Source organism: Panicum virgatum, chromosome 1N (genome assembly GCF_016808335.1).
Source record: "Panicum virgatum strain AP13 chromosome 1N, P.virgatum_v5, whole genome shotgun sequence".
Taxonomy (NCBI): Eukaryota; Viridiplantae; Streptophyta; class Magnoliopsida; order Poales; family Poaceae; genus Panicum; species Panicum virgatum.
Window position 1 is genome coordinate 66017884 of NC_053145.1, and position 21081 is coordinate 66038964.

General features: G+C 46.2%; 3 protein-coding genes across 5 annotated transcripts; 1 reads left to right on the top strand and 2 right to left on the bottom strand.

The window, feature by feature from the left end:
• Window positions 1-9459: 9459 nt before the first annotated feature.
• LOC120653779 (G-type lectin S-receptor-like serine/threonine-protein kinase At5g35370) lies at window positions 9460-12422 on the bottom strand. The gene is made up of 2 exons (XM_039931450.1): window positions 11603-12422; window positions 9460-9677 (listed from the first exon to the last, which is right to left on the bottom strand). The coding sequence occupies exons 1-2, from the start codon at window positions 12420-12422 to the stop codon at window positions 9460-9462; spliced, it is 1038 nt and encodes a 345-aa protein (XP_039787384.1).
• Window positions 12423-12854: 432 nt separating this feature from the next.
• On the top strand, window positions 12855-14736 carry LOC120657641 (lysM domain receptor-like kinase 3). Its single transcript, XM_039936027.1, has one exon. It carries the CDS (start codon window positions 12973-12975, stop codon window positions 14251-14253), a length of 1281 nt encoding a protein of 426 aa, XP_039791961.1. The 5' UTR covers window positions 12855-12972; the 3' UTR covers window positions 14254-14736.
• A 580-nt stretch (window positions 14737-15316) lies between these two features.
• On the bottom strand, window positions 15317-19271 carry LOC120657642 (serine/threonine-protein phosphatase PP1). Of its 3 annotated transcripts, none has more exons than XM_039936030.1 (5): window positions 19030-19271; window positions 18637-18862; window positions 17103-17662; window positions 16820-17014; window positions 15317-15678 (listed from the first exon to the last, which is right to left on the bottom strand). In XM_039936030.1, the coding sequence occupies exons 2-5, from the start codon at window positions 18812-18814 to the stop codon at window positions 15661-15663; spliced, it is 951 nt and encodes a 316-aa protein (XP_039791964.1). In that variant the 5' UTR covers window positions 18815-18862; window positions 19030-19271; the 3' UTR covers window positions 15317-15660. The 3 variants fall into 3 exon arrangements, with proteins under 3 accessions (XP_039791964.1, XP_039791963.1, XP_039791962.1); XM_039936029.1 differs by having other exon boundaries at window positions 18637-18880; window positions 19030-19264; XM_039936028.1 differs by having other exon boundaries at window positions 18637-19259.
• Between the last annotated feature and the right edge of the window lie 1810 nt (window positions 19272-21081).

The window sequence follows — 21081 nt, forward strand, 5'->3', positions numbered from 1 at the left end:
TGAGAGTTTGGAAAGCTTCTTCACACTTATCATTCCAAACAAACTTCACTCCCTTCTTCAATAACTCCGTCATAGGCTTGGCTATTCTGGAGAAATCAGTAATGAATCGACGATAATATCCAGCTAAACCAAGAAAACTGCGAATTTGATGAACTGAAATAGGAGATTCCCAATCCATCACTTCTTGTACTTTAGTTGGATCAACAGATATACCATCACTGGAGATAGTGTGACCTAAGAATTTCACACTGTCCAACCAAAATTCACACTTGGAGAATTTGGCATAGAGATGATGATCTCGTAATCGTTGGAGAACGATACGCAAATGTTCAGCATGATCTTCTTCATTCTTGGAGTAGATCAAGATATCGTCAATGAAAACCACGACGAATTTATCCAGCTCCGACATGAAGACTGAATTCATCAAGTACATAAAATATGCTGGGGCGTTGGTAAGACCAAAAGACATAACCAAATATTCATATAGTCCATATCTGGTAGAGAAAGCAGTCTTTGGAATATCACAAGGCTTGATCTTTATTTGATGGTAGCCAGAACGAAGATCAATCTTAGAGAAAACCTTAGCTCCAGCTAACTGATCAAACAGAATATCAATGCGGGGAAGAGGATACTTGTTTTTAATAGTGACCGCATTGAGTGGTCGATAATCAACACATAGCCTCAAACTATTGTCTTTCTTCTTCACAAACAGGGCTGGACATCCCCAGAGTGAAGAACTTGGACGTATAAAACCTTTGTCAAGAAGGTCTTGGAGTTGGACTTTCAATTCTGCTAATTCATTTGGAGGCATTCGGTACGACCTCTTAGAAATAGGGGCGGTACCGGGTTGAAGTTCGATAACAAACTCGATGTCCCTATCAGGAGGCATTCCAGGTAAATCCTCTGGAAATACATCCGCATACTCCCACACGATAGGGATATCTTCAAGTTTAATTTCTTTTGTGGCATAAGCACAAGAGTTAATGCACTCTCGTTGCGGCAGATAGAGTATGGTGGCTCCTTGATGTGGTGAATCTATCTCGATAGCTCGGGAAGAGATATCTAACAGTACTTTATGTTTAGTCATCCAATCCATGCCCAAAATAACATCCATGCCTTCTAAATTCATTAAGATTAAATCTGTCTTGATCAATTTACTACCCAGATTAATTGGCACATGTCTAGTGATTTGATTGGAAGCTATCTTCCCACCAGGAGTTGTTATCATAAAAGATCCCTTAGTATGACAAAAGTCCAATCCTACTCTTGCTCCAAATTTTGCACTTATAAAACTATGAGTTGCACCAGAATCAAATAATATGACTGCGGGTTTATTGTGGATAGAGAAAGTACCCGTCATAACTGGTGCTCCTGCTGGAAGGTCTGCAAGAGTAGTAAAATTAACTCGCCCTTGCCGGACTTGCACCATTTGCCTCTTGCCCTTGCCTTTGTTGTTGTTGTTGTTGTTGTTGTTGTTGTTGTTGTTGTTGTTGTTGTTGTTCTGATTAGAGTTTTGCCCTGGATTATTCCTTCTGGGTTGTGGACAATTCTTGGCAAAATGAGAAGCACTGCCGCAGTTGAAACATCGATTATTACTATTCCCACTATTGAACTGTGGGGCATTCGGCCTTGGGCTAAACTGCTGCTGTTGCTGTTGCTGAGGCACTGGAGGTCTGAATCCTCCTTTTTGCTGAGGCGGCCTAAAGACAAACCTACCCACTGGGGCATTTCTTTGTGGAGGCCTTGGTGGAGTATTTTGCACCAGGCGATACCTCGGTGGCTGGGCACTCGAGGGTCCCGTTGGTGCCTTCCGCTTTTTCTCAGCACGATGTGCAGCAATACAATCTTCCTGTGTAATGGCCATATTAACCAGCTCATTATAGGTATTGGGCTGAACCAAGTTTAAACGTTCTTTGAGCTTAGTATTGAGGCCACGACGGAAACGATCACGTTTCTTGGCATCAGTATCAGCATGATGGCCCGCATATTGGCACAGATGATTGAAGGTCTGTGCATATTGAAGAACAGTGCGGGTTCCCTGATCTAGAGCCAAGAATTCATTCAACTTTCTTTCAATTAGTCCTTCCGGAATATGATGTGATCTGAATGCAGTTCTGAATTCCTCCCAAGATATGATATGTTCAGCAGGCTGCATTTCACAATAATTATCCCACCATATACGTGCAGGACCGCGAAGCTGTTGGGCGGCAAAGGGGGCCTTGTTCGCATCAATACATGGTACCGCTAACAAAGCAAACTTGGAATTGATTGTACAAAGCCAAGCATCGGCATCCAATGGGTCATCAGCTTTGCTGAAAAGTGGAGGTTGGGTACCAAAGAATTCCTGGTAACCCGCTGGTTGTGCCTCCCTTCCTCCATACTGTTGACGTGGCTGATTTTGTTGCCCATGGACTAGCTGGCGAAGCAGCTCTGTTTGCATGGCCATTAACTCGGCCAGATTCGACGGGGGTGGCGGTGGTTGCTGAGATCCACTGCCATTTTCACAACCGAAGCCATCAGGAGTTCCGCATGTATGACCAACCATCTGTAATCATGGAAGACATCCATTAGATACATATTTCTCGCTTCCAAAATCAATGGTACATGCAATGATCATACATTTGGATAAAACAAAATCAGCAAAAAATGTAACTAGATGCGGTGTAGCACAATGTGCACAACACATAAATGTGCAACCCACAAAAATCAAAATTGGTCAGCTGCTAGATAGCTTCATGCTCCATCGTATAGAGACTCAATGCTGAGAGCAAAGGGTAAAGGAAATAATCTATCAATTCGCTCTTCATCGCTATGTGCTATGTTGCTAAACAACAGAGATCATAGAAGGGGTTGGACTAAAATTTAGTCTCATTGATTCAACATGCTAACATTTGATGAGCACATATGCCACAAAAATTTGCAACCTCTTGTATTCATCAAACGGCGTGAAAATGCACAAATAAAGAGATTTGCTAAGTAGAAGATTATTATTTCCAAACTGGTAGTCGCTACTTATATTACATCCAAAGCAGCCTTGTTCTTACAACCTAACATCGCTTAACCTTACCACATATAATACAACAAGTGGTACTCCTCCCTAAGGCTATTTTACAATAACATCTTCCCTATATACATATGCTACAACAAGAGAACACAACTATCTAGGACAAGTCTAAGACGCCTAGAAGTCGTCGAGGTTGCCCACAGAAGAGGCACTGCCGGAAGAAGAGTCATCCGGCTGAGGGTTAGGCTTAGCAAGTGCGTGCTCTGAATCTAAGTCAGATACTCCCTCAATCTCCTCTGGGTCCTCCTCTGCTGCTGCAGGCTCAGCTGGGGCATCTAGTTGCTCCTGGAGCATACCAACATGTGCTAAAGCATCAGCCCAATCTGCTTGCAGCTCATTCACCTGCGCCTGAAGAAAACCGATAACTGTGTTGCGCTGCTCTATCTCAGCACCATACACCATAGCCTGATGCTCAAACTGTGCAATAGCAGTATCCCTCCCAGCAACGGCATCCTGAAGTCCCCCAATCTGAATATCCTTCAGACGAAGGCCTCGCTGAAAACTCTGGGCCAAGTCTATCACCTGGTCCATGTGTCGCTGCTGAAGTATCTGGTAGTGAGACTGGGCATTCATATATCTGACTACTGCCTCGATAGTCTCATCCGCTACATCACCAATCAAGTGCCCAAAGTGTGTGACCCTGAACAGCCACTCTGCATTGCCAGCACTGACTGCTGGAAACAAACCAATAGGATATGCTGCTACCTCCTCGGGATGGTGCTCACAAAAAGTGGTGATAGCGTTGAGAGCTGCTTTCTCAAACGCATCCACAAGACGATACCCAATCACCTCAATCTCAATTGGTGGCCACTCCAAGGTGGGGTGCTGAGGAATGATCATCTTAACTCTGTTCTTCTTAATTCCATCCTCCGTAAACTGGCGTCCCGTGTACTGGGGTGGATCTGGGTAGTGGAAGATACGAAGTGAATCCCAAAGAATCCTCGGAAAACCCTCCCAGTACAGACAATCGGTATGAGCATTTCCCTCCTCATCCCAAAAGATCTGGGAACAAGTCGCCATCTGAATCAAAAAGGATTCAAATGTGAGTAATACAATTATCTCAAGACTTCTCAAATAAAGCTTTAAGAAGACTGCGGTAAAACAAATGTGATTCTAATTCACAAGATGATATGATTCCAAACTCAAAGAATAATAAACCACAATCGGTACTGGTTCATCATTTGAGATTCTAAGGAATGAAAAGATCCTTATAACAACAAGATGGGGCTTAGGAGGAAGGCATGACTCGAAACCATATTTTTCATCTAAGGAAACCTAAACATTTTACAAACATGCTACTAACATCAGAGTTTCACTCACTCATGTTTTAAGCACACTAACACTTATCTTATAAGGATTCATACTAGAAATTCCTTAACAAGCTCATGTAGCAACTTCAAGTACTAGGAACAAATCAAACATCAACTAGATATGCATGCACGTCCTGTTCGTTCCTCACAAGATAAACAATTGCCAACTATCGTTGGGCTTACGTGGTTAGCACGGTGGCATACATAAATACGGCTCTCCCTAAATAGCTAGTCGATACATTCTAACCGTTCTTATCTTATCGAATCGTGGTTAGCGTACCTGCATAAGATTGACAGAACATAAATATATAACCCCAATGAACCTTTCATGCCAGCACTCATGAAAGCGTTCACAGACATTACCGCTCACTATAGAAGCGGCAGCCATACAATTTCCGCCGTATGGCCAACGTTAACATACGCTACTTAGTGGCGTATTCACGAGTTCCTTTACTCCCAATATAGTCGACCGAGATCGGTATATTGGCAGCAGCTCAAGTAAGTCACTGCTTGAGCGCAGCGTTCGGTTCGCATCGCCGACGGGAAGGTCAGACTCCCTCAGCTGACTGAGCACACTTTACTTCCAATATAGTCAACTAATAGTTGGCATATTGGAAGCACCTCAAGTAAGCCACTGCTTGAGGGCAGCGTTCGGCTCGCATCACCGACGGGAAGGTCAGACTCCCTCAGCTGACTGAGGATCCTTACCATCTTACCTCAACGTAGGTGCGTCGTTACAGGAATTAAGAGTTGCTTGTGAGTATGGTTTGACAAAAAGTAAAGTGCTGGAAGTCAGATAATATAAACCATACAAAAATAACCACCTAGTAATTCCCATAAATTCCTTAGAACTTTACGTTCTAAACACAACTCTTAACGAATCCAACGTAGTTTTCCGAAATTCTTTGTTTTTTTTTAATTTTTTATAAGAAAACCAGTTTTTAAGGTTCCAACACCTCTGGTGTATGCTTGCAGCTCTGATACCAGCTGTGGCAGAACCGCCTAAATTATCCCGGCTCAAGTGCGTAAACCATCACCATAAAGGCAACATTAGCTTAAACGCACTTCAAACGGAACAATTTTTGGTCTGTCGGGTAACGTCCCGATACAACCACCGAATCTCGGATCGAACAAGCATACCCCGCACGAAGGCGAGTTCAGAGATATTACAACCACAATTTTACAACACAGGCATATTAAAGATTACAAACCAGTTCAAAAGATTATTACAAAACCAACTTAAGTAAAGCAGTTATACAAGCCATGATTATAAGTTCAGAGTCTAAACAGCGGAAGATGAAACACGATCACTACAACACATCGCCAAAAGTATACCAAGCTAGCCCAAGCCTGGTATCACTCGTCATAGTCATTGCCGGCCGAAGACGTATCCCATTCTACAGACCAGCCAGGAGGCAACGAGCAAGGATAGGTCAAGCTAGCGACCTGATCCTCAAAAGTCATACCTGAAAAAGGGTTTCAACAGCAAGGCTGAGTATTCTAATACTCAGCAAGACTTAACCGACAACGGGTATAAGTAGCCCACCTTAGCTAGACTATGCAAGGCTTTGTAAGGCTCTGGTTTTCCTTTGCTGAAAAGCAATAAAGAGTAGGTCCTTACTTTCAAGTTTTAGCTTCAAGATTCTAGTTGATTAACCATTCTATGTATGCATCTACTAACCAAACATGGTGGAACTTCTAAGCAAACATCAAGATTAATAAGAATATTGTTGCTCTTATTACTCTGTGTGGCAAAGAGATCAAGCAGTCTCATTTCATCGTGAGAGGCGGACGATTCTGAATCGAAATTCAACCTTGCAAGGGTAACCTAGCACACACGTCTGGAATACCGTCGGGTCATTCCCAAACAACCGTTGACCTTTCTTTCCGGCTTGTGGATAGGGTCACTCTCCCCGACTACAGGGCTCCAAGGCCGAACCTTGTCCCTAGAAGTCGTAGTGTTGCGCAACATATAATAAAACCTATCTCTACTGAGAGAGTGAAAGGTATATCCACTCCCCGGTCCAATCGGCTACTAGGCTTGCCGCGTACCATATTTACGGCATGTGACTAGTACTTTCAAAAACTTAACCAGCACTACCACACACCGCGACCTTAGCAAGTTCATCAACACAGACGGGGTCTCACATAGGACATGATATCGAACACAACCCCGTCCGTCGTCCTTATATTGATAACAGAAAGTAAACAAGCAATTCCTATAAAGCTCGCGAGTGACAGGCAATCACTCGACTTTTACCGTTCCTATAAGCTTAGCAGACAGTCGAACTCAGGTCTAGTGTTCAGTACATAGGTTCCTAGGATCATGCATCTAGAGTTTCAATTCAACTCCTATGAACTGTAAATGCACAAGTAAAATAATACAGTAAATAAAATTAATTTGAAGTATAGGTTATGTCCGGGGCTTGCCTTCTCGGTAGTTGCTAACTATTTCAGCCCTAGGCTCTTCCGAACTTTGGTCTGGGGCTTCAGTTAGTTCCGCAGTGTTTACTTGAGCTTCGAGATCACCTCCGTCAGACTCCGGAATCAACTCGTACGTCCCGTCTGACAAAGTAGTCGTATCTATATGTAATGCAAGAACAACATTAAAAACAAACATGGGCAATCGTTTATAGAGTAGTTAAATAACAAATTTAACTACACAAGGCATCATGATCAACAGCACAAGAGAAGTTAACTAACTTCATAAAATGAGTGGTGGTGATTTACTATACCACTAAGTCATGGCTTGTAAATAAATCAACAAATTAGAGTACAAACAGTAATAAAATCTACCAAAATTACTCTAAACAGAAAATGAACAAAGTAATCTACCCTACAAAAATCATGTCAAGAAATGTAATCATTTAATCACAATAAATCATTTATGCCGGCAACACCTAGTACAAGCTTGAATTATACAGATCAAAATAGATCAAAACAGAAGCTCAAAATTTAACAGGAGATCTACACAGGTAAGATCTATCTACTGTGAATTTTTCATGATTTTATCTACACCGAAATAATTCTGAGAAAATAAATAAAACAGACAACAGATTAGCAAGATTTATATTTTAGCCCCTGATCTAGCCATGAACTAAGGCTCAAACTTCCTGGACAAGCTAACATACTCCAGAAGAACACTCAGGAATATTTTCATGATTTATTAAGAACCGAAACTATTTACCATGAATAAAGTCTATTAAACAAAGATTAAATCAAATAAATAGCTAAAACAAAGAACTGATCATGAAATTTTTATAGCAAATCTAGTGTTACATGAGTAAACTACCATCAAAATTTCATAGCAATATCAGCTTCCAAGCATCAGATAAGAAAAAGATTAAATAACTAGTATTTATTTACCTAGTGACACAAAACCATTTATACAGCAAAAACTTGCAACTAAAACCTAACATATTATGGTTCTACTGCATAGAGCTCCTCAAGAGGATTCCAAAACATCAAGATTTGCTATTTTACGAATTTTCTACAAATTGATATTGAATTTCAAAGATCACAACAAACTATTTCAAACAAGTCCTTAGAGCACTATTCCTCTGAGTCACTGACATCGCAGACAACCCCCTGAGCTTTCTCAAATTCAAAACCAAGGTCCTCGGGTCGGGTCAAAGGGGGAGGCGAGGTTTGACCGGCGGTTTCCCGGCGAGGGGCTCACCGGCGGCGAGGGTGGAGGGGTGCGTGAGCCTCACGGGTTCAAGGCGCACCTCTGGGTGCTTGGAATCGAAGCTAGGGCGGTCGGAGAGGGGGTGTCGACGGCGAGCGGCGGCTTGCGGGCTCGGAGCACGGCGGCGGGGTGGCTCCGGTGGTGTTCGGGTGAGGGAAAATGGCCTGGGAGCTGCGCGAGGTCGAGGCGGTGCTAATGGTGGGGGATGTAGGGGTGGAGCGGGTCTGGGTTGGCGGCTCCGCGGCGGGGTGGAGCTCGCCGGGGTTCAAGCGGGGCGGCGGTGGTGTTCTGCAGCGTGGGAGCGAGGAGAAAGCAAAGGAGCGAGTGAAATTGAATCCTGGGGTTCTTGTAGTGCTCAGGCGCGCGAAAGATCGAGAGCTGGGCCTCTGGTTTGGGCTCTCCACGGCGGCGTCGCGGTGGCGGCCGCCGGGGAGGTTCTGGGCGCGGCGGGGGTGCGTGGCGAGGGGTGGGGGCTCCAGCGCGAGGCAACAGGAGGGGGAGGAGCTCGCCGGCGACGCGTGGAAGCCAGCGCACGGCGAAGTAATGGCCGGGAAAGCCGGGAAGGCGCTCCACGGCGACGCTGTCGGTGGCCGGCGGCGAGAAGCAGAGCAGGGAGGGGAGATGGTCATAAGGGCGATTTTCCAATTTCCAAAAGTTCCAGGGACCTTTCTGTAAACAAGCAATAACTTTTAAACTAAAGCTCAAATGAAAAAGTGCCCAACATGAAAGTTGTTCAATTTTTCAAGAGCTACAACTTTGATGTTGTGCAAAAATTTATTTGACCAAAGGATAGAGAGCTAAATTTGAAAACACAAGAGGGATTTTAAACTCTAGGAATTTTGTCTTTTTCAATGCAAAATCACTTCAAATGTAGACTTACAAGCAAAATGACTACCATGCATTAAATGCACTGAAATTTTGCACAAACACCCTCCACTAAAACTATAATTACACAACCCATTCAACACAACTGCAAAAAGGACCTTGCATAGAATCATAATTACACATATAACCTTTCATAATTACAAAAAGATCCTTTTTACGCATTTCAAGCACAAGATGCATAGCAACAAACACAATTACTGTGCAGACACCTATTTAATTACTGTGTAAACACCCGGGGTGTTACACCTCCCCTCTTCTTCGGCGTCCTGGGGAGGAGTTGGGACCGCGGCGAATCCCCTCCTCCATGGCGAGGCACAGGGCGGGTCGAGGTGGGCAGGTGTGGGCGGATCCACCTCCTCCCTCCTCCTCTCTGGCGTCCCGCGCCGCCTCCTTTTCCCCTCCCCGGCCCTTCCTCCTCATCCACCTTCTCTGACGCCAGATTCGCTCCAGGAAGAGCGGATCCACGCCGGGGAGCGAATCCATGGGGCCGCGGCGGCACAGGGCCGTGGCGCTCAGCAGCCATGGTGGCATGGAGCTCGTGCAGTGGCGCTCTCCTGCGCCTCGAGCTTGCCTGCGGGCGCCGCACCGGCATCTCGGGGCGGTGGCGCGGCCTCGCGGGGAGGCGGCGGGCCGCCGGAGGCAAGAACAACGCCGGCGACGCGGCGCGTGAAGGGACGGAGGCGGCGCGGAAACTTCCGACTAGGAGCAGTTGGCTTCTCCCGCCACACGCCTTCAGTTTTACCAATCCAGTGTTGGATTGGCATATTTGGGTCAAGGAGAGAGAAATTTAGGTAATTTGATAAAAAAAAATTAGGGATAGGTATCCATATACATAATCTGCTGGAGCTGTTTTTTTGGTGAATTTTAGGTATCCTGGCAGTTTTTAGGGATAGGTATCTATTATAGCAAATCTGTTGGAGATGCTCTAACGAGATGCTTACGAAGATACATACTAGTATGCTATTGGGCTCTTGAAAAGAGTATGGGCTCCCTTTGTTTGTAATATATATATATATATATATATATATATATATATATATATATATATATATATATATATATATATATATATATATATATATATATAGTGTTTTTTTTAAAAGAGTGAGTTTGTATTGTATTGTACCAGACGGATGAAGACCAGCTAGGTTCTTGTTGATCCGAGAATGAGTAGGGAGGAGCTAATGATCGAGTAAGTGCATACGTAACGTTCATGCTGGTTAATTAGTGTTACCATTTCAACAAAATGCGTCGGAGACTTGACGCACAATTATTATTTAATTTGTCCATTGTTAAGCAAGCTGCTTCTCCTTACAGATAGACTAACGGGCTAGCTGACCAATCATCATCATAAATTCATAATCATCAATTAACTTGCATTGTTTGCTAGATGGTTTGCATTTGTTGTATTTGACTATTTATAGATAGATAAATAGATAGATAGATAGATAGATAGATAGATAGATAGATAGATAGATAGATAGAAATGGTGAATATGTCGCAGTCGCGTCGCTCTCATGCATAACCATACAATTTATTTGTTCTCTTCCTTTCAATTAGTCCATTTATCTTATTTGATTATTTAGGCACCATGTTTAAATTACTCGATCGTGTCAAAGTCAACCATACGAACGAGTTCTATCCTAATTTTGTAAATTAAAGGAATGCGTGGCAATTGACAAACTCATCAAGATGGAACGAATGAATTATTAGTACGCCGTCAAACCGTAGATAAAAACCATGAACCATTCATGAATCCATTTCTTAGGCTCATCGATCATAATCAAATAACTGAATCGACTTAGCAACCTAATAAAAAAACTTTTGCTTCCCACACGAGCACAATGCTGCATGGAAAAAGACGATGTCCTGATACCAACCGACGAACAGATGACAGATGGGAAAAAGAGTTCGCGTGTGTAAGTGTGTATTCTATGGTCTGATCATCGATCCATCGCCAAGCAACTCTAGACCAGTTCCATTCCTCCATCTACAATAGTACATCGAGCTAAATTACATACAAATCATTTACTAACAATTACGCTGGTAGATGGTGTACCCTGGTAGATGGTGCTGATTTGTGGCTGTGGCTGGTAGCTGGTGCTGATTTGTTATAAGAGAAAAGTACTGCTGGCTGGCTGGTGGTTGATAGTTGGTACTAATTTGGTGTAAGAAAAAAATATTACTGGCTAATTGATTGACAAACCAAGCCAAAGTGAATGACTACCTTACCCTATGATCAGTGAAAACTGTGCAATGGTCAAACAATCCCATGATACAAGTGTCTGTGCATTTGGAGGGGGAAAAACCCTGAAAAATCGTGTGCGTGACGAGGCACTTGATCCATCATCAAGTTATGTTGTTAGCATTAGCCTATGGAGTGGGGTGTTTGACCTAACTTTGACCAGCCAGCCAGCCAGCCACCCTCGTCCTCATGTGTCATCTCCGTTCCCCTTCCTCCTCCCGACCTTCTCCGTTGCTGAGAAAAAAGGGTATCTTCAAGGGAAAATTGGCTAGAGGACACTCTTCAACGGTGACTTTTGTTCCAAGACACTAAAAGATTTAGTCTTTGCTCTAGTACACTCAAAATTTGTGTTTGTTTGCCACAGCACATCGCCGTTTGCCAGCCGTTCCCTCCGTCTGCTCCCACCTTACAGACACCGTCGCCGGTCGGCGAGCAGAGCCCCAGAGGCGGGCACTGCAGCGGCAGATCGCAGTCGTTGGCCAGCACCACGAAGTCGCCTCCGAGCGACGCCGAGGAGTTCACCAGCGGGTAGCCCGTGATGCGCAGCCGGCCGTCGTATCCCAGCTTCAGCACGGGGAACGCTCCAGCCGCGAGGTCAACACGGAACACGAGGCCGCCGTCGGCGGCAACCGCGAACAACCCCGACGCGTTCACCGATACGGACGCCACCGCGACGTTGCGGTCCTTGAAGGACCGGAGGTCGTTCGACAGCCGCCAGTACGTGGAGCCCTGCCAGGTCAGCACCACGTCCGCGGTCGTCGCGGCGAGCCGGTAGTCCCCCTCCGCGAGGTCGGTGGCGCTCTCCGCCGCCGCCAGGTACGCGTCGGCGCGCAGCTGCTGCCCCGGGAGCAGCGTGTCTGTGGCGGCATTGAACGACTGCCACAGCGTGGCATTCCCGGCGCCCAGCAGCTGCAGGTTGCCGCTGTCCTGCAGCCGCAGCGCCGCGATGGGCGACCCCAGCTGCGACGGCGTGGACCACAGCACCTTTCCACTGGGGTCCGACACGGTGAGCCCCTGCGCGGTGAGCTGGACCGGGCCCGACGACGTCGTCGGCGTGCCACGGTTGGCCGACCAGACGACCGTGGCGGACGGGGCGTGCAGGACGACGAGGTAGAACCTGCCCTGCTGCTTCCCGGGGTTGACCATGGCAGCCCTGAACGCACCGCTCTTGGACTCCAGGAACGCGCCGCCGGTGTCGACGTACAGGATGCTAGAGGCGCGCTCGCTCATCGGCGAGTTTGGGTGCGGAACCCGTCGGCGAGCTCGGGGGCGGAGTTGGGCGCCGGGGCGATGAGCTCGGCGCGGAGCTGCGCGGCGGAGGCCCAGCGGCAGCGGCGCAGCGAGCTCGGGCGCGACGGGTCGGCGGCACGCTCTCCCGTCGGCGAGCTTGGGCGCGGAAGGCCGTCGGCGAGCTGGGGGGCGGAGTTGGGCGGCGGGGCGGTGAGCTCGCCGCGGCGGTCACTATTGAAGAAGGTAACGTTCAAGACAATGACATGTGGGCATTTATTTACTGTAGCTAACACCGTTCTGACTATCCATCCATAGTGTGCTATGGCAAACAAACACAAAATTTGAGTGTGCTTAACAAAGATCAAATTTTTTAGTGTCCTAAATAAAAAAACCACCATTAAAGAGTGTCCTCTAGCCAATTTTCCCTATCTTCAATCACCGCCCCTCTACTCGCGATCGCGAGAACGAGATCGACACAACACACCAGCATCGCATTCGCATCAGGTGGTTGGTGGTGGCCGCGTCGATCGGCCGCTGGCTCCCAATCCCCATGGTCGGCCCCAAGCCCAAGGCCAACCGGATGTGCAAATCCAAGAGCGCCGTCGCCACCATCGCCTCCACCTCCTCCTCTACCACGGCCGCCGCCGCCGCCGCCGCCGCCACCCCGACGAACCACCGCTCGCCGCGCGCGACCGCCACCAGCTCCTACCCTGGCGCCAACTCCTACTCCACCTCCTACTCCACCGACTCCTCCTCCGCGGCCTCCCTCGCCGCGCTTCGCGATTCCCTCTCGGAGCTGCCGCTCCTCTTCACCTTCAACGACCTCGCCGCCGCCACCGCCAAATTCTCCGCCTCGCACCGCCTCGTCCCCGCCGCGCCCTCCTCCTCGAATTCCTTCCGCTGCTCGCTCCGGGGCCACCCAGCCGCGGTCTTCCGCCGCCCGCTCCGCCGCGACGCGCGCGAGGTCACCACGCGCCTCGCTGTCCTCGGCCACTGCCACCACGCCGCCATCGCGCGCCTCCTCGGCGCCGCCGCGTCGCCCGACCGCCCCACGCTCTTCCTCGCCTACGAGCTCGTCCCCGATGCCGCCCCGCTCTCCGCGCTGCTCCGGAACCCCAAGAACCCGTCCTTCACCCCGCTCGCCACCTGGCACTCGCGCCTCCAGCTCGCCGCCGACGTCTGCGACGCGCTCTACTACGTCCACCTCCAGGCGGACACCATCCACAACCGCCTCTCGGCGTCCTCCGTCCTCGTCTGCGGCGACGGGCCCCTCCCCCGCGCCAAGATCGCCCATTTCGGCGCCGCCGACCTCGCCGGCGAGCTCCCGGTCGAAGAGTCTAGGGGCAACAGCAGCAGCTCCGGGGCGCACCGCCACCGCAGCAGGCGCATCGAGGGCAAGCGCGGGTACATGGCGCCGGAGCTCGTGGCGGGCGGCCCGCCGTCGCGGCGCTCCGACGTGTTCGCGCTGGGCGTGGTGCTGCTGGAGCTGGTGTCCGGGCAGGAGCCGGTGCGGTACGAGATGGTGAACCGGGGGGGCACGGGCGAGTACGAGAGGACGTCGCTGATCGAGACCGCGGAGGCCGCGGCGGCGGAGGGCGGCGGGGAGGGGGTGCGCCGGTGGGTGGACCGCAGGCTGAGGGACTCGTTCCCCGTGGACGCGGCGGAGTCGCTCACCGCGCTGGCGCTGCGGTGCGTGGCCAAGGATCCCCTGGCGCGCCCGGACATGTCGTGGGTGGCCGGCAAGGTGTCCAAGCTGTTCCTCGAGGCGCAGGAGTGGGCGGCCAGGTTCCGTGTCCCCACCGACATCTCCATCTCCATCGCCCCCAGGTGAGGTGGTGGTGGTGGTGGTTCCCGACGCCGGCGACGGCTGCCAGATTTTGCTCATCTTGCCATGATTGATTAGCGGGTGCTAGAGTTGAGATACTACTGATAGAAAGATGGCAGTGTGCTGTAGAGGTGTTCCGACCACCGCTGAGCAAGAACTCGAATTGATTGATTGTTAATCTGGGAGGAGTTTAGGGTTTACATAATACTCCACTACAGTAGATTCTAGTGCTTTGTTTTTTTCCTCTTGTTCTTATTGTTGATGTACAGAGGAGTGACATACAGACATACTAGTAAGTATTCAGACACCATAAAAAAAGTAGGTATTCAAACAGAGATTCTGCAGCTTTGGCTGGCAAAAATCTTGTGCAATTAGGCAGGCTATGATTAGGCAGATGTACACTTGTTACCGATGGAAGAAGAAATCCTTCCGGGAGATGGTACAACTTTGTCAATGCTGCGTGTATGCATGAATTAATTGGTTTGGTCATTGAACGGAGAGAAACTCATCTCCAGGCAGCGTCAGCACCCAATCCTAATCGTTGGTCGCCTACGGCGGCATGTCGTAGACGTCGGGGAAGAAAGGAATCGAATGCTGATGCTTTTGCCTGCTGCTGTGGGAGATTGGGATTTCTCTTCTCCCAGCGCAGCGCAGCCACGTCCACGGTTCATCACCATTTTGATTTTCGACGCCAGAGAACCTGATTCCCATGCTTCGGAAAGGAAGCACAAAAATCGAATTCCACTAGTAGCTAGGCTTCCAGTTTGTTCACAACACAAGTCTTTTAAGGAATCCAACAGCACAAAGCTTCTCCTGAAAAGAGAATAGAAACCTTCTGGGATGTCTTCAATTTTCTTGGCAGGCTGCTTACATGCTACACATATATTCAGAACACCACAGAACCAAAAAAAAAAATCTGAATATGCTGCTTTGCATCATGGACGACCTTGCATATTCCTGCCAGGCCGCCAGAGGCTCAAATCATGCAGAACCCAGGTCAAACAGCTCAACCACCAAAAAGATTGACGAGGGAGGGAGAAATCAACAATTTCTAATGTGTAGATTGAAATAACAAGGAAATGGTGCTGACTACTGTGGTCACCCCATGCCAAGTGGGTGGCTCAAGCGATCTTATTGGCGTATGCCTGCCTGAATCTTTCCAATTTAGGACGCAAAGGAAACAACAGTCGTCATTCACATCCTCTCATATCATAGGAGATCCGCACAGTAAAAGCCAACAATACATTACAAGAGTGTCAATCCAACATGGAAGATGTACAGTTCCTTTGCGAGGGGAGTTGTACACATCTGCTATGCTCTCAGGCCCTGAGGTTTCGGTGAAAATGCCTGTTAATTGCAGCCGCTGTAAGATCCGCTCCTGTTCATCGCAGCTTGCTCGCCATCGGACCATTGTCACCATCCTCTTAATGACTGTCAAATAAGAGCAAGAAAAAATTTAGTTGCATGGTGGTGTCACCTATTTATTATATCACAAAGTTAACCAAGTGCCTAGATGATTTTGAATGATCTTGTCCCTAGTGCCTGACAAAGCTCCAATTCCAAGCTAACCATCTCAATTATGACATTGTGTTCGTGTGGCAGATGGCCAGAGCTAGGTGAGTTCCTCATTTCTATTTGATTACATTTGAAAAATCCAACACAGTGTGCATAGACGATTGGACGGTTCATCCGACTAGTTAAGGATATCACACTATTTCCTTACATTATGATTATCATATCTGATGTAGTCATGGAGGGTTAGCAAATAAGATCTCTACATCACCTAACCATCTGTCATATTCTTGTTCTGCCATACTCAGTGGGGAACAAAACAAGATAGGTCAACTTGAAATACAGGTTCCACTGTTCCGTAACCTTAAGTACTAGTTGAACTGTAGGACAGGTCACTGCCAAAACCAGCTATTCCCTCGGTGATAATGACATGCACTTCCACAGCATGAAAAATATAAATGATGTGTTGGGAGAAACGAAACCTGCCAAAATATATTCTAAAGCAATCTGATAGAACATGCAACTATGCATATATTTTTATGACAAAAAAAAACAGGCAGAGCAAACATGCAAGATTAATTTCAATGGTGCAGGCCAACATATTCCTGTACCAGTATAATAGTAGGTTGCAGCTGTCTGTTAATAACTTGATATAACAGGTAGCTGCAAAGAGATCGTTTTAACCAATATCTACAAATCACCATAACATATAGTTGACACAACTTGGAAGTGCCATCAAGCAATTGAAGTTCTAATATGAGAACATGTACACAGCCACACAAAAACAAAATATAAATGACAGTGCTCAGATTTGCAGGCTGAACACTAGTAATGATACTATCATATATATACAATAAAGAAAGCTCATCAGGTGCAGGTGTTGGTGAATGGTTTGATGCTCAGACTAAGAAATTATTTGAATAATCATACATCCAAAATTTAAATGGCTACAGTATTAGTTAATGGTAACACTAGTATACCACAATGAGTTTGTAATGTTTTCGACAATCATAATCCATAGAAGGTGCATATGAACTGTTTCCATGTTATTCATGCATACCTTGAAACCAGATTTGTTATTAGTTGAACCAGCCAACATCTTCCTCGCAGGCTTCAGTATTTGGAAGGAGCACATCAACGTCTCATCTACACTCATCATGGCACCAGCATTATCGAATTCTCCACAGTAGTTAGGGGCCGAGAATATTGTTACAAGTTGGCGGTTAGCGAAAAACTCATATCCATCTTCAACAACCTGAATTTCAACAAGGCAACCATTAGTTAACAATCAATTTGCTTGATAAGGGTATAAGTAGGTCACATTCTTTCGGAGTACAGCACACCTGATGAGCTCTGCAGATGAGGTCCAAATCATGCTTCTCAAGGAATTCAGCAACTTTATCAGGCCCAAATGTATATGAAACACCTCGATCATTCATGGCCCAGCCTTGTGCTTCATTGGAAGGATCAGACCAAAGAAGATCACAGAGCAATCCAGTATCAGGAACATCTGTGGGACGATTCAGATTGAGTATTTGATCCAGCTTGTTCAACTCGGGGGAAAGACCACCATGCATACAGAGTATCTTCTCATCTATCAGTGCTGACACTGGTAAGCAGTTAAAACAGTCTGTGAATGTTTTCCAGAGTTTCACACTGAATCTGCGCTTGCACTCATCATAAAAACCATAGATGCGATTTACTGACGCACATTCATGGTTGCCCCTTAGAAGGAAAAAGTTCTCTGGGTACTTGACCTTGTAAGCCAAAAGAAGACATATTGTTTCCAGACTTTGCTTTCCGCGGTCCACATAATCACCCAAGAAAAGGTAATTGGCCTGAGGAGGATAGCCACCGTAATCAAATAGCCTCAGTAGATCAGAATACTGGCCATGGACATCGCCTGATCAGAAGAAAATACACTAACTCAACAATTGTTATGAAGTTTTGTTAAAGATGTTTGAGGCTAACTTAAACCAATAAAATCACTATAGATATCATTACAAATGGAGTTGAGATTCAATTTTGCTGATAAGATACTGCTTGAAGGGTTATGGGTCCCTGTCAGTGATTTATCTTACCACGCAATCTTGTCAACAACACAAATGAACTATTACATGCTCAAGATTTCCGTACAATACAACAATGCTAGTTATCCAGTTTACAAACCGTTTGCTTTTATCCAGTTTACGAATCGTTTGTTTTAGTGAGATTTATTTAAGTGCACCACTTTAATCTCCCATAGGATGTTATTTACATGTCCACATGGTGATAGACATCTATGTTGTTCTCCTCAAAAGTATTCTCATTATTATATCCAGAACAGATTCATCATGTAAAGCATTAGAATCCTTCTGCAAGTAACAAAAGCCCGCTGAAAGATTGAGGGCATGCTTCATCTTTGGAACATCTGAAATGTGATCTTAAAATCACCATTTAATCATACAAACTCCATACTGATTCAACAGTCACCCAATGCATAGATTCTTCAAGATTTAGCGTTGCTAGTTGAAAATACGTGCAAAATCTGTACCATCAAATAGATGGTAAAAAAGTAGCAGCCTTCTTTTCCAACAAATACAACCAGAGTTTCTGTTCCAAATATGTCTAATCACTACGAACAGCTAAGCGTGACCAGCATATATGCACCTCTACTTCAATCCTCGATCGATTCTTCAATCCATGAAAAAAACTAAGCAGGATTGGAAATGGTTAGTTTTAATTAGAAGATCGGGTTTAGTACACCAGTAAGACCCATAAAGGCACATACCAAACAGCGGGATACCCCGTTGACTAACCAAATCAATCCCAAGGTGACATCTCGGGTGCTACCGGCATGAAGAAATTGTTCAGGCGCCACAGAGTAAGGGAAATTACCGCAGATTTTGATGGGGGCCTCGAGCTCCAGAAGGTTAGGCTGCTGCAGGAAGATCTCCTTGGCGGCAGCGCAGAGCTGCTTAATCTCCGACTCTGACAGCTGCGCGTTCTTCCCCGGCTTCAGATTCTTCACCTCCAGCAGCCGCCGTATGATGTCGTCCAGCAAGGCCGGATCCATCTCCTTCCTTCTCCGAGCTCTTCAACCCTCCCACCACTCTTCTCGAAACTTCTCAACAACTCAAGACTAGTAACAGTCAAGAAAAACGAAATCTTTACAAGAAAAACTCGAGTACAGATCGAAGAAATCTTGTTTGCTCTGCTCGCGGTATGGATTGGAAGAGGAGGGATTCAGTTTTGTGATCGGGTGTATCTGGGGCACAACGATGCTAGTACCTTTTTCTTGGTCTTTCTTGGCTTCTTTTTTTTTCCTAGGATGCTCTCTTGTTCTTGTTCTTGCAGATAGGGGAGGCTGTTTGGTGGTTTTTGGGAGGGGATTCGGATTGGATTCGCGACTGTCCTCTCTGATTTCTTGTTCTTGGCATTGGTAATGGGTCTCCCCTCTTTCTCTCTCTCTCTAGCCCTGTGTGCCTGTCTCTCTCCTTCCCCTGTGTCAATTCCCCAAAGACTTGTATTGGACTTTGGAATAAAAGCTAACCCATTTTATGGTTAAGCCCTCCAGTTACTTGATCCATCATGTTTGCGTCCTTGGTTGGAGATTACAAGAACATTATTGGATGATTGTCTTTTCTTCTTCCCAGGTCCTCCCCCACATCTCCCTTTCATCTGACAGTTCGTTGTTTGGGCCTGCCTGATTTTGGTCCTTGGTGTACCAGTACACATCTAGGGGCCTTTTGGATGGAGGAAGCCATTACCGAGAAGAGTCGAGTCAGTCAGTGCCAACCAACACTGATGTTTGTAGAAAAAATGGCTACAAGAATTTATGGATTGGAAAGACTTGTTCTTTTTCCGTACTGTTTTTGTCCTTACAATAGTTTTTCTCTCTCTTTTTTTTCAGTTCTTTTTTTTCTGAGTACCACCACAGCCGTTAGTTATCGGCGTCCAAATAGAAACAATGGTTGCACTGAGCTGATGAGCTTCACAAGGGCCAATTTAACTGTCTTATAAATCTGAACGAATTCAAACGCTTAAAATGACACTTGTAATGTGTGAAGTGTTGAGGCTGGGATATACTTTTCAGTCGGCATGGTTTTGACTTGTAAACTATTTCAGGGTATGCTAGGCCATAACTGTGGTCTGCGATGGCTTCTCTTGGAAACTACTCCCTCCGTTCTAAATTATTAGTCATTTTAGCCTACTCCCTCCATCTTAAATTAATAATTGTTTTAGCTTTTGTATATACATTAATTTTACTATGCACCTAGACATGATATATATCTAGGTGCATAGCAAAAATTATGTATCTAGAAAAACCAAAATAACTACTACCTCCTTATCTTTTTAGATGTCGTTTCAAACCAAATAATTGTACTAAAACAAACTAAAATTTAATGTTCTAACGACATCTAAAAAGATATGGAGGGAGTAATAATTTGCGACGGAGGGAGTAATATTATACTACATTGGTTTATAGCAATAGCTTCTAAATACGAACATGCTGTGAAAAAAAGGAAAATGATCCTTTTCATGCAAAAACAAAAGACTTTTTGCCACTGCAGAAGGAATGTATTGAAACTCCACTCCATCACTTCTAATTTGCAAGAGATGGGAAAACTTGCGTTGTTTCCTGGCCTTAAACAGGGACAGCCATTTTACAACCACTGCCCCCACTAGGAGAAAGGTAGCGAGTGTACCTATTGTTCAGAGTAGTCTATTCCTAGGATTGCATCAGCAGTAGTTGTAGCGAACTACCTTCATTGATGCAGCCTGGAGTATGTTTCTCAATGGGACATTGGACCCACCTTTTGCTTTTTTTTCCTCTGTCTCTCAATGGGAGCGAGGTTGGTGTGCTTTCTCAGTTCTCATGTGTGATCATACACACGTTCTGACAAAACAAACTGGATGGTGATGACCGGAAACTGACGAGTGGTTTCGTACCTGCATGTTTTTCTTTGTGTCTCCCTGCCTTTGGAATCTTTGAACACGAGGATCCATGCCAATTTTTTTTTCAAAAACTTGCCTGGGCAACCATTTCATTAAGAAGAAGTGACTAGTGAGAGTTGAAAACAACAATACAAGCAGCTAAAGCCACTGCACAAACACAAACACGCACTAATAGTACTGTGCACTAACTTTCAAAGTAAGGAGAGCAACCCGCTACATAACAAGAGAAACTACGAGCCTAATGAAGCTACCAAACGCGTAGCTCGAACATGCCTGCGGCAACGAAACACCAGCTAAGCTTGGCGACGAGAGTGCACAAGAAGAGAGAGCGACCACAAGTCCACAAGGATTCATGCCATGGAAACTTCTTCCAAAGGAGAACTA

What these genes read in the sequence shown, in the direction of transcription:
- LOC120653779 (XM_039931450.1), bottom strand. Translation starts at nt 12,422, where the DNA reads ATGAGCGAGCGCGCCTCTAGCATCCTGTACGTCGACACCGGCGGCGCG. An exon ending in GCCGACCGGCGACGGTGTCT is followed by an intron (nt 9,678 to 11,602) that starts GTAAGGTGGGAG and finishes GTAAAACTGAAG; the next exon opens with GCGTGTGGCGGGAGAAGCCA.
- LOC120657641 (XM_039936027.1), top strand. Translation starts at nt 12,973, where the DNA reads ATGGTCGGCCCCAAGCCCAAGGCCAACCGGATGTGCAAATCCAAGAGC.
- LOC120657642 (XM_039936030.1), bottom strand. Translation starts at nt 18,814, where the DNA reads ATGGATCCGGCCTTGCTGGACGACATCATACGGCGGCTGCTGGAGGTG. An exon ending in GGCCCCCATCAAAATCTGCG is followed by an intron (nt 17,663 to 18,636) that starts GTAATTTCCCTT and finishes TCTTCTGATCAG; the next exon opens with GCGATGTCCATGGCCAGTAT. An exon ending in TCATCTGCAGAGCTCATCAG is followed by an intron (nt 17,015 to 17,102) that starts GTGTGCTGTACT and finishes GTTGAAATTCAG; the next exon opens with GTTGTTGAAGATGGATATGA.